Here is a 13,274-nt window from a genome sequence, read left to right on the forward strand (position 1 = left end):
GTCTTTACATGTGAATGGACAGTGAATTGGAACCTGTATTTAAAAAATAGAATATATGTACACTTTTTGGTTGCTGTTTCTGAATTTTCTAAATAAACGTCAATCTAAGTGATTACACTGTGGGAAATACTGACAGATGGCTTCTTAACAGAATTGCTTTTATTGACTGCTGGGGTCTCACGCCAGCAATTAGTACTGCAGGCTGGCACTGTTCCAAAGGTCTGTAATAAGGAGGAAGGGCCTTCCGACATCAGTCTTACCACCCTAGAATACATGTGAAAAGGGGAGTAGGCGGTTCTCAGATCAGTTACACTGCCCTAGCATGAGCGGTGAGAAGGAAGAAGGCTGTTCCGAGATCAGCCCCAGTAAGATTATAACAATCCTGGATTATAACGCCTCACTCCACACTGGCCATCCCTTAGCTGTTATTTTGAACTTTACCAACTTGGTTAAAAATAGCCCATGGACCGCATGGACCCGAATTCAGGGTTTGACCTGAATCTATTATTGTGCATTTCGGTTGGTGAGGGCCGTGATTCAAACCTCACAGCACATCCGCCCACCCTATGAAGGGTCATGTCCAGTAATAGTACCAGTTTAAATGAGCACTGCCTGCAGCTAACTTTGGTTAGTTTTAGTACAGCTGAGCACTGAAACTCTTTGTGTTTCAGTGCTGTTTGGTCCATATGTGTTGTGTTTTCCCTACATCCCACCCAAACTAGAACATTGTAGTGCTTGCTGTGGCACAATTTTTTTTAAATCTCCCTCTGGGGAAATCCTGTTTGTTCTTCCATCCTTATAATTTTCTGAATATTGATCTGTGTAAACATGCCTGGTGACCATAACCATAGCGCACCCTAGTTGTTTTTTCCCTTGGGCAAAAACCTACGGGCTATGTTTTTGAAAAAACAAAACATCGCACCTGGATTTGGGAGGTTCAGAGAAACTGTCATAATGATAAACAAAATATCACTGGTCCTCCCCAATTCATGTGTTCACGAGAGTTCTAGTGCTAACATTCACCATTAAACTCCAAAGAAACCTACTGCGCCCATGTCTAAAAATATAAACAACAGTAATGAATTTATAAGCACCCTCAATATCCAGGCAATGCATAATAATCTTTGGAATCACATCAGTTTTTCTCAATTAACTGGCCCCAGTTGAGCTGGTTGCATCATTCAAACTATGGCACTATGGCATACCATGGATCAAGTTCTTAACCTGGCATTTAGCAAGCTATCAATGGTTATGGTTAGTTGAGGGGTGAGTGGCATAATTAGCTATTAGCAAGTATAATTATAGTAATTATGTTACTGAATTAAGTCTTCTCAGCACTAAACCAGTCATTTCTATTTATGTCATTTTTAACACACGCTGCGTGAGGTATTTTTCAGTAATTGTTTCTGATAGCTGGCATTCATTACTTGTATTGTGTTATTGGGATTGTATGGGTGTTTTTCATGAGCAAACAACGTCAAATGGGATTAAGCCTAATGAGCAGTATTCAATATGTTTAAATACTTTTTCACTGTGGCCATTGTATGAGTCGTATACTTTTGTTAGAATTGTGCATAAACTAAAAGAAGCTCATTTTTGGTAATTTGTATTTGTCCTAATACTGTAGCTTATTCTTCTGCCTAGTTGGCTTGCAGAGGTTAGGTCAGAATAGTGTTCACTGTGTGAACTAAACTGTGTTCTTGGCTAGAAATAGCTGTACAAAATAAATATTGTATCTTATTGAACCTGTGTTTAGTAGTTTTCTATGACCATGAAATGCACTTTTGTACGTCACTTTGGATAAAAGCATCTGCCAAATAAAATGTAATGTAATGTAATTTATATTTTGGATTTGGAAAAAAGCATCTCTGTTCAGCTGCCTATTACTCATAAAAAGGCAACAAGGTGGCTATTACATTGACCTGATGAATCATGATTGCTTGTGTTTTACATGTTCACATAACTCTGTTGAAATAAGTCTTCTCCAGTTCTAATTAATTTGTATTTACCAATATTATGGACAAATGTTCTATTTGAAGCTAGAAAGGTTCTCAAATTAAATTCCTAGAGAGGGCTGTGGCTAATCTGCTTGGATCAGTTGATCTAATTAGCTAATGGGAGTAACAATTGAATGTATTAAGCCGTTGGAGCAAAACTCAACATACAAATGGCCTTTCCAGTAATTTATCTTGGAACCTCAAGCTTGGTGGATAAAGTACTCCTTAGGCATGGTTCACTAAATTGAATAACAGTGTGGAACTGGAGATTAGAGGTCCTTGACTCTTCCGCAGTTCCCAAAAGTCCTTGAAAACCATGTTTAAGTGCTTTATATGAGAGAAAAAAATAACAGTAATAATTCATGGTTGGGAAAGTTCTTGGATTTCACAGTACTTGAAGGTGCTTGATTATCTGTATGATAATAAACTCCCCAGTTTCCCTAAATAAAAACGAAATCTTTTGAATTCATTGAAATCACCGCTCTATTTAAGTCTGTAATCTCACTAATGACTTGGTTATTGTGTGTGTGTATGTGTGTGTGTGTGTGTTTATGTGTGTGCGTGTGTGTGTGTGGTGTGTGGGATGGGAAGGGGGGGGGGGGGGGGGGGGTTGGCTGAGTTAACCAAAAAGTGGCTTGTTATGTTTTTTTGTAATATGTATGTACTTCTCAACAAAGCATAATCTATATTAACAATACATGCCAATACTAATTATTGGCATTTTGTAGCTTTTGTTGATTGCAATGTCTGCACCTGATCTATACCGTGCTTCTTTATTACATGCTATATGCATAGATCTGACTTTGTATTGAGGTTTTGTGGTTTTGATGTTGATGTCATAGCATGTCATTTGAAGTGCACCTGTGCTTTATTGTGAAACACTGTTTTCACCCTGTTTACCTGGCCACTGGGGCCATCGTACCCTCATAACCACAGTGCTCCTTCAGTCTGCCATTGACTTCCTTGGTCTACCACCCCCCCCCCCCCACCCCACCCCCAGCTTCCTTGACTGCCTTTTTAGCTGTCACTGTGCTTTCTTCCTCATCGGAAGCAAAATGACCAGATTATTTTTAAGGAACTATTTTGGGGGAGGTTTCCATGGTAACTCCGAGGGGGCGATGCGAGGAGCGTAGCCGGAGCCTGACGGTAAACATCTTGGAGGAAGTGCCGCTTTGGCATCCTACCCGGCGGCGCTGCTCTAACGAGCCATGCCCTCCACAGATCCCTTCCCCTTCCTGGTGTGTGGCCCGGCGCATGTCTTTATTACATGCTTTGCTGTCGCATTTATTCGCACGCTTGTTTTGGCAGTTAAAACCAAGAACAACCATACAGCCGGCAGCATGTTGACACACTGTGGAACTCGGTTCCCCAGGAGCTGCTGTAACCCGAATACAATCGTTTCAAATGTCCGTCTGAAAGTAGTGTTTATTTAACTTTCTTTTCTTTACTTAGTTAAGTATTGTATTTCTACACTAACTTCCTCTCAGTGTAGGCCTTGCTAACCTCAAACCATGAACCAGGTACACCATTGCTGGAAACAAGAGCACTGTATAAGACCATCTGTATCCTGCATACTTACCAGTGTTCTTTTCTGTTTTTTGAAACCCCCAGCGCTCCTGTATGCAACCATCTTCGGGAATGTCACCACCATCTTCCAGCAGATGTACACCAACACCAACCGCTACCATGAGATGCTCAACAATGTGCGGGACTTCCTCAAGCTCTACCAGGTCCCCAAGGGCTTGAGTGAGAGAGTGATGGATTATATTGTGTCCACTTGGGCCATGTCCAAAGGCATCGACACTGAGAGGGTGGGTGGGGCCACAGGCCCTTTGAGCCTTCAAGGGTCCTGCATGTTTGATGACATAGAAAAACACAGCATGCTCCATTTTGTTTTTATTTTTTTTATAGATACTGAAAAAAGTTGTGGTTGATCTGGAGGAGTGCTGGCTGCAGAATTATACTGTAGATGGTTCAGAGGGGGGTGAGATGCAGAGTTATTAGGGGTTTGGCAGGAGTTTGGTTAGCTCTGGGAAGGTATTTGATAAGAAAAGGATTGTGGTTTTCCAGATGGGAAGCCTACAGGAACCTGAAGCAGTAGCCAGGCAGGCAGTGGGCAGTGAAACATGGTTGTTTCACACATGTGCTCATCCTGTGCGAGTGTTATTGACTCTCAAAGCTATGGTAAACAGGAGTGGCAGTGGGATACATCCATATTGATTTAGAGTAAACTGAATTGTTTAACTGCTGTTTTTCTTATTGAAACAGTACATCAACCCCCTCCACACACACACACACACACACACACACACACACACACATTACGTTTCATGGACTGCCTCCAGGCTGCGCTCGGCAGAGGTTAGCAGCTAATGAGGTAGATGGTTGTCATTCAGATCCAGTTGTGGTTGCATGAACTCCAGGAATAATAATCCTGATTCTGTAAAAAGTGCTGTTCTCCGCTCTGAGAGCCTGCTGTCGCTGTTCACAGGATCGCTTTCAGAAGTCTCCTTTCCTCAATTACACCGAAAGAGCTATACAGCTGAAGGCTTCAGCAGTTCTGTTCTGTAGAACAGCAATTTACATTACATTACATTACATTTGTGTGTAGACATAGACACCAATACTGACAATTTAGACTCTAAAAAATTAATATTCACACAAATTAATATGTAATTGAATTGTTGCAAGTTTGAATAGTTAGATTGATTTTACAGAAGAGTTCATTTTAAGTTATTTATGAAATTATGTAAAATTTCAGGGCAGCGCTATTTTTTCAAATAATTACATGTTTTTCATGCAACATGATTAATTCACAGTCTCTCATCAGTGGAATTTTGTGTTCAGCTCTTCTATTCCAAAAATTAACACTCTGTCATTTTTTATGGTTCAGGCACAGATTCTGTATAGTAAATACATGGTACACTCCTGCATTCCTTCTTGCACTCTGAATCTTTCTCTTGGACAGTGGTTCTCAAACTTGGTCCTGGAGGACCACTGTGTATGTTGGTTTTTGTTCCAACCGCAACTGCATTCCCAGAATTTTAGCAAGCTCTTCATTTTTCTTAATTAGGCTCTTTTCATAATTAGAGGGATTATTTACCCTCCTAAGGCACATTATGTGAGAAATCGCTGCGCATGACATGGCTAATAAAAGTCTCATATTCACAGTTTGCTATATTGCAAATGATTACTAAAGAGAGATTTTTTTAAATTAACAGATCAAATTAAAGACTGAATGAATAGGCTCTAATTGGCAAAAGTGTGGACACATGGCCACTGAAACTAGCCATCTGGTAGATAATGAAGAATTAAAAGAAAAAGCAAATGATAACAAGCCAAGCCTGCATTGTGTGAAGAAGGAAATAAAGGAAATAAATTAATATTATAATTAATGAAGAAGTTAAAAACATGTGTTCAACAACCTAATGCTAATTGATTCATTTCAGTCTTTAATTTGATCAGTTAAAAATAATGTGGTCAACTCTTCTTATGTATTGTTTGCAACATAGCACAATAAGCACAATGTGAAGATGGGTCTTTTATTATTCATGGAATGCAAGTTATGTCTGATATAATGTGTTTTAAGAGGATAAATAATCCCTCTAAAATAGCACCTAATTAAGAAAAAGTAACAGCTTGTTAAAATTCTGAGATTGCAATTGTGGTTGCAATGGAAACAAGCATTCACAGTGGTCCCTCAGGGCCAAGTTTGCAAACCACTGGTCCAGGAGGCTCTGGATGGTAACAGGCATTAGGAGAATAATATTTATATTTATATATATTAACAGTTTCTAGTAATATATATATTTACATTTAAAGTTGTGAGCCCTAAGACAGAATATGCATGGACAGCACTATTTTCAGTTGCCACACTGGTTCATGAAATAAATCAGCATCAAACTGAAATGTTTCATCTGTGGAAAAGACACAGAACTTCCAGTGTTAGGATTCCAGGAATGGCCATCTATAGAATCTTTGCTTTGGACTGTTATCAGGACAATTTTTTGATCAGTGCCAGTGAATTGTCTCCAATTCCCAGTTTTCTTGGTTTTTGCTTGTGAAAGGCCTACATTTTTTATCAAAAACATTTGTTCAACTGGATCGAGATGTGTAGCTTGCAACTGTCAATACGGAGCATTGATTTAGTCTTCCCTTAACAATTCCTTTCAAACATTCGTACTTGCTTTATATCATTACCATTCCTTAAATTTACTTTTCTGTTACAAAACCATTAGCAGGGGTATCCATTTTTTATAAGGGCTAGAAGCTGTGAATCAACCCCAGATCACCACCAACTCATCTATATTTCACAAAAGGGATTGCATTGCTCTCAGTTTGGGCTTCATGTTTTCCACCAAACATGAGTAACATTCTGCCTTAAGGATAAAATACTAAGATTCAATAAAAATGCCATAATAAAGATTTATAAGAACAACATGATCTCCTGGAATATTATTTGACATCATTTGAATATTATAATACTAATTCAATATAACTCATAAAATTACATAAATGTAATATTGCCCTCAAACCTCTTTGATAGGTTCTATTTAAACATTGGTCTCGACCCCCAATACATGATAATAATCTGTAAGAGCATTGTGAGCATAAACTTGCACTGGTGTTGTAGTGACATTGCATCTAAACTTGCTGTTCTGGGAATGTTTTAACCAGGTTTGGCAGTCTCGCTCATGTCAATCAGGTGAAAGCACCTACATTTCTCATACAATGTAAGTCACTCTGATTAATGAATTTAAAAATGTACAAATGTGAACCCTAGTGTTTTCAGTCAGCTTTGCAAGATGAGTGATTCTGTATTGTAAACATTTGCAGCAATCTCTTCCCACTACTGGGGGCAAATGAGTAAATGAAGGAAAGACAGACCTGACAGATGAGCAGTGGTTACAGAGCCAAGAGATGGCGCAGTGTTCTGTGGGTGCACTGTATGGATGGAAGCTGTACCCTTACGTTTCTGGTAGGCTAATCAGCCCTGAAACTGGTGTGATCTGTAAAATGGTTGTGGGAGACATTTTGAGGTGAGACAGGTGTACTTTGGGGAGTGGGAGGGGTGCTGCTGGGTGGCTCATCCTATTAAGCCACTGGAGTATGACGTCCTGGCCATTTCAGTGCAGGCTGCCTGGCAACCCTGCTGGGCAGGCCATAGTTGGGCATAGCTTCACCCAGAGAATGATGTCATAGCTTAGCTGGAAGTCTATGGAGGCAGCTGCCGGCAGCACATACTTGAAAAAACAGCACAGGCTTTTCATAACAGTGTAGTGTTGAGGTAGTCTTATACGACATAATAGCTCGAATTGGGGAAGAAAATAAAAATGTGGTTTAAAAATTGGTTTCCAAAAAAGAAGGCCTGCTAAGTGGTAGAATTGAAGCGGGTACAGGATGCTGAAAACCAGTGTGTGCGTCCCAGTGAGTTTCACCACGTCTGCTGAAAGCAGGCTAGCTGATTGGCACGAAAGCTCTGTGCACCACAGCAAGGGTGTGATATGCGCTCATGTAATAGGACTGGGAATTTGGATGAGGTTCGGTTTAGCTGTCTTTCGTCTTTATGCTTTTTTCCCTGCAGCCTCCCATGTTGCCTGACTGTCTGACTAAAACATCATAAAGAATCAAAGCCTTCTTAGCCTCAGAAAGTTCAGTATGAAGAAAGTGCTGTGGGAAAGCGAGCTCTTGCCAAAGCTAGTTAGCTGTGTCACACTGCATCTGCGGTGTGGAAGCTTGTCATTCTGTCTGTGCAGATAGCAATTGGCACAGCTTGATAGGGGCGCAGTTGTCGCCCCTTGGTCTTTATCGCATTACCATGGCTATAATCTTAAGAGGCAGAAGCCTCCCATCACAATAAACCGTATCACCTGCTATATTGGTTAATTGTCCGATTTAGTAAGGTGAGCTTCTGGGTGGTAATTACTTTAGATGCTGATGCGCAGGCTTTTGTCAATGCTGAATGGCTGAACGTTCTGAACGTCCCCTACAGCGACTGAGCATGAGCAAGTCGTGCCGTTTTACCGGAGAGGAGCATGGAAGCATGACTGCAGGAATGTTCCGGATTTGTGATAGGGCATATTACATGAGAGAGGATCGTGTTCAGGCTTCATGCTCGGTCACAGGGATTCAGTTGTTCACACTGGGTGCTTCAGTATTTCCTGTGGCTCTTCATTTTCACGTCAGAAAAGGGATTCTGGGGAATCTGCAAAAGACCCCGTGGTTTTGAGGATCAGGCTGGGTATTTGCCGTAAAGATTCTAAAATTAGATTCCAGGATAAATTTTCAGGAACTCTAAACTAAGATTTATAACTGTAGGGTTGCCCTTGTATAAAAACCACCATTTTCTCTTGGTACGAGCAGTGTACGGTAGTATTGAGACAACTGTATTTGCCTGGATTTCTTCAGTAAATATCCACTGATTTTAATGGGCAGCATGCAAAGTTTAATCCATGTGAATTTCCACACCACTGATAAAGAAGAATAAGAGTAAAAACACGCATATCCAAAGTCTTAACAGGCCTTGTTTCCAAATGTATTTATGACTATGTTCTGTCTAATGTATAATTTCAACCAGACAAGGACTAAGGACTAATACTTGGATTATATCTTTTTTATTTTACTTTTTGTGGTAAGGGTAATGTAACTTCAAGCAAGAAAAGGGATTCTCTGTCTAAACTTTCTGTTTAGTATTACTCTTTAGTGCAGCAGTCCTCACAAAGGAACTGGGTCCGAGCCCATAGTTTGGAGGTCTACATGATTTAATAATGAATTCAGTCAGGTACTCAGGTACTTGACAAGTTAAGCATTCATAATTTGTATACTCATATTTAAGAAGATGAAAAAATAAGATAAATGGAAAGACAACTTTTTATGTCTTTACGCCTATTTTTATCCTTAAGCCAACCATCACAACTATAAGCTCATTTCAACACAGCAACATCCTCAATCAATTTTGAGAGGACAGAATAATATAAATACCATTCAAAATAAGTGCAGCCAGCAGCTGTCTGTTTATGCAGTCATTGTGCCAAAGAACTCTATGTCCACAATGCCGATTACTCAATTTTGAACCAGCTTGAGCTGGTGAAGCTGGTTTAAGGTATGTTTTAGACACCTCTAGCTGGTTTTTCACTGGTCATCCAGCTGTTCACCGACTGACCAGCCTATTGTCAGCTAGTACACCAGTTTGGCCACCATCTAACTCTACCAGCTTAACCACCTTTGATCAGCCACAGACCAGCAATGACCAGATATGCCCAGCTCAGAATCTCACCTGACGTGCGTTCAAGACAGAGACCGTTCGCTAATGTTCGTGAACATATTAAAGCATATTCAAACTTCTTTTTGTTCATCGCGAATGTTAGCTAACGTTGCCTAACAGTCTGAAATGTAGTGCACCACGAACAAAAATGGCTGCTGACAGGAAAGACACTGAGAGAACAAATAAGTTGTCAGTCATTTGGCTGTTATAATTTACTTTGATCAATGTGATATTTGTTCTGACCTTTAAAAAAATCCCATGTAAGCAGAAAATCAGCTGGCTAGCATTGGTAGACCTAATCTAGCTAGCTTATTTCACTTATGTTAATGTTGGCCAATTAACTTTTTTCAATTAGTCGCATCCATTTTTATTTAAAATGCGTTGGTGGTGAACTAAATGGAATGTTCATTTAAAATCGTTCAACGGTAACTGTTGGCCGCAAACGTTCAACATATTGAACGCACGTCTGGTCTTTGCTGGAATTTTCCACAGGGTTATGCAGCAGGACAAGGAAGTCTGCAGGTCACTGATCTTCAAGATGAGGTGCTATTATGCACTGACGCAGGGAACACCCTGTCATTAAATGCTTACTCTGGGTGGCACTGTGGCTAATTACACCTTGCCCATAAGACCCCCAATCATAGTCAGTACTGGCTTAATTTGAATGTGATTCCAGAATGCGGGGTGAATGATTGCACTGAGAGCCAGCATTTGAGCTGGATGCACCAGCTAAGAGCCCTGAAACCGTATATACCTCAGCCCTTAATCTCCCAACAACCCTGGCCCAGACACTGGGAGAGACCTTAGTCGGGAATGACGACTCATTGGCTCGTCCTGTCTCTCTGCAGGTGCTGTCCTTCTGTCCCAAAGACATGCGGGCAGACATCTGCGTCCACCTGAACCGCCAGGTGTTTAACGAGCACCCCGCCTTCCGGCTGGCCAGCGACGGCTGCCTGCGCTCGCTGGCGGTGGAGTTCCAGACCATCCACTGCGCCCCCGGCGACCTCGTCTTCCACGCCGGCGAGAGTGTGGACACCCTGTGCTTCGTGGTATCGGGGTCACTGGAGGTCATCCAGGATGATGAAGTCACCGCCATTCTGGGTAAGCTGCTTTGGGTTAATTATGATCATTTATTTCATTTTCTGTTTATAAATAGTGTGAATATTGCATTCATCTGATTGAATGTTCAGTGTGAATTTTACAATTAATATTACATTTTATTTTTTTTACAGTACAAGTGTTCTTGTCCAGGCACCTGAAATAATATGTAGACTGTAACTTGCAATGTAATTTCACCTCAGTAACGGTATCTGGTGACCCAATAAAGTAGGAACAGAGACCCTGCCTGCAGCCTTAAAAGTATAAAGGTTTATGGTCAGTAATGGTAGATTAAAGGTACCCTCCATAACACTATTAATGTAACTGCATATATGCTTTTCTAGTATAGAGTATGCAGAGTTTGCACTATTGCCAAAAGGCAGCATGTCAAAATGAATATAGTCAAAGTTATTTAACTGGGGAACCAACCACACTGTTTGTAAAATTCGCTGTGAGCACCAATGACAGTTGATTAGGTTATCAGACCATTCAGGTGGTTTCACTCTCCAAATTGCCCCGCCAGCACAGAGACCAGGGGATTTATAGGGCCCTTTCATAAATCACTGAGAAACGGATGCTTTGTGTTGCCATTTAAAAAAAAAAAAACTGCACAGCCTGCTTTTATTTTATTGGACTATTATGTGCTCATAAAATTAAGTTACGAGCAACTCCAGGCTAGAATGTTGTTAAATTCCATCTGTAAACCATAGTTGAAAGTCTCATACAGAGCAGGCAGATTGGTTGTCGCCCCTATAGCCTGGGTAATTGGACAATTCTCAAGTAGTGTGCTGTCCCTCTTAAAATCTCACCAAATCAGCTTTAAGCTTTCTGCATTACCAGTGATTGGTTTTATTGTGGAAATACTGTGACTTGTCCATGAAATCAGAATAATCAAGAACAGATGTGACTTGAAGAAAAATAACAATTTGGACATTCATAAGCACCCAACAAAGAACAAAACCTCTGATGGAAAAGTGATTGGAAATGCTGGGAAACTAAATACTGATAATAGCTGATCAACTGGTTCCCTACAAATTTAGTTGGCTAAGAAAATCCCTCCCTCATTACCTCAGCTTATATGCTGTAATGGTTAAAGTAAATCCCCCCACCCCCACTGTAAGACCCAATCAATGTGATATATAAACTTCAGTTTATGATATTTTTTATTTCCCTAAGAATGCTTATGCAGTGGTTTCCCATAATCCCATTCCTCTGCAGTGTGAGTATGTTTGGATGCCTCTGCAATGCTGCAGTTATAGCTTGTCAGAGTTATGGATACGGGCGGGGTGTGCTCCATTGAGATAGCATTGTAGTTCTGCCCTCTCTTGGACACACATAGCGATAGTTCCCCAGAGTGCAAATAATGAAGTGGACAAGGCAGGGAATAACAGGAATCTTTGTGAATGGGATAATTGTGATCTAAGCTGCCAGTGTGGTTGGACTACATGATAAACAGAGCCTTTCAGTCCAACCAAAATGAGGCTTGGCTTTCGGGTTCAGTGACGCATTTATGGAGTTACACAGCATTGTTCATTTGTCGAGGTACAACAACATGAACAATCATGATCCTTACCGATGACTCAGGTTTAAATTTGTCTGCAAATGTTTTCTTTTTTTTTTGTTTAATAAAAAATAAAATAACAATCTCTTTTAAAACTTATTTTATCTCAACCAACCTCTATTTTCCCTCCTTCCAACTTGGAATGCATGATCACATTCTTAAGCCCATCTCATCGCTTCAGTGTCCTGAGAAGTGAGCCCAAGCAAGCCCATGTTTCCCTCTGCTATACTGCTAGCTACTGCATGTTTCAACTCTGCATTTCACCGATTGAGCCATACTGCCATTGTTTCTGAGGAAAATGTCACGCAGATGATAGAGTGCAGTCACCTGACAGACAAAAGGAGTTGCCCTTGTGAGATTAGAGAGGGGTACTCGAGATGACTGAAAACTGTCCTTCCCCGGTTGATGCTAGGTCTAATTATGTTCTGCCCTGTGGCATTCTGGTAGGTACTCGGTGGTACTGTGACTGTGATTCACTTTCAGATCGGTCGAATCTTAAACAAGGCTGCCTCAACTGAGACATTGATCTCCTTACATGCTGTACAGAATGAAATAAGAGAGAATCGAAGTGTGCCTGTTTGGGAATTGACTGTGTTCTGCACAGTGTACATTGCAGAAGAAAGGCCATGTCTCCTGAGTTGTTCTTTCAGTAAAGGCACTTGCCACAATTGCACACTGGACCCTGCTTTGAACCTCGGCTGTATCACCAAGCCAATTATGTCTGGGGGTCTGTGACTGGGGCACAGTTGGCCTTGTTCCCCCGCAGTCAGGGTGGATTTACATTGGGCAGGATGCCTGAGGTTACTGCTACACAGGTTCCTCCACAGCGCACCAAGTGCCCGCAGGCTACCAGCTGTAATCAGTCAGATACATCTCTCCTCCTGCAGTGCAGTCGTGTTTTGAGGCCTGTAGGGTATAACATATTCAGTGACTCACTGCGGATTTTATTGGATCAGATGCCGAGGCTCCTGCTACACCTGGGTAGCACCGTGATAGATTGCATAGAAATAGTAGATTCAAAAAGTGAGAGGGAAACAAATTGTTCCACCAAACAAAAACTATACAAGTAAACTATACAAATCCTAAATTATGCCACGAGAATTAAAGTCCATCGACCACCACTGAACACCCATCACACTCAGTGCCATTGCCTTTTCCTAGATGACATGAAAAGGAAGTGATGTAAACAGGCTTTATCTGGCAGTACTGCGCAGATCTCCATTCTCACTGCTTTGCCAGTGAAAAAGAATGCATTAAGCGATTGAGCGATTACATTTTGCTCACATCTCATGCTGATTCACAGGATGACACCGTTTGACCCCACACATTCTTTCACTTGCACCTCAGCGGCAAG

General features: G+C 41.0%; 1 protein-coding gene across 1 annotated transcript in view; it reads left to right on the forward strand.

Annotated features, from left to right (window-relative positions):
- LOC135257049 (potassium voltage-gated channel subfamily H member 5-like) overlaps positions 1-13,274 on the forward strand; it is a 94,644-nt gene that overhangs the window by 53,314 nt on the left and 28,056 nt on the right. Inside the window, exons 9-10 of the mRNA XM_064339448.1 lie at positions 3,609-3,808; positions 10,110-10,362. Of these exons, the coding sequence (XP_064195518.1) occupies positions 3,609-3,808; positions 10,110-10,362 (453 nt within the window). The remainder of the gene's footprint in view (positions 1-3,608; positions 3,809-10,109; positions 10,363-13,274) is intronic.

The sequence above is a fragment of the Anguilla rostrata genome, chromosome 6 (assembly GCF_018555375.3).
Source record: "Anguilla rostrata isolate EN2019 chromosome 6, ASM1855537v3, whole genome shotgun sequence".
NCBI classification, from domain to species: domain Eukaryota; kingdom Metazoa; phylum Chordata; class Actinopteri; order Anguilliformes; family Anguillidae; genus Anguilla; species Anguilla rostrata.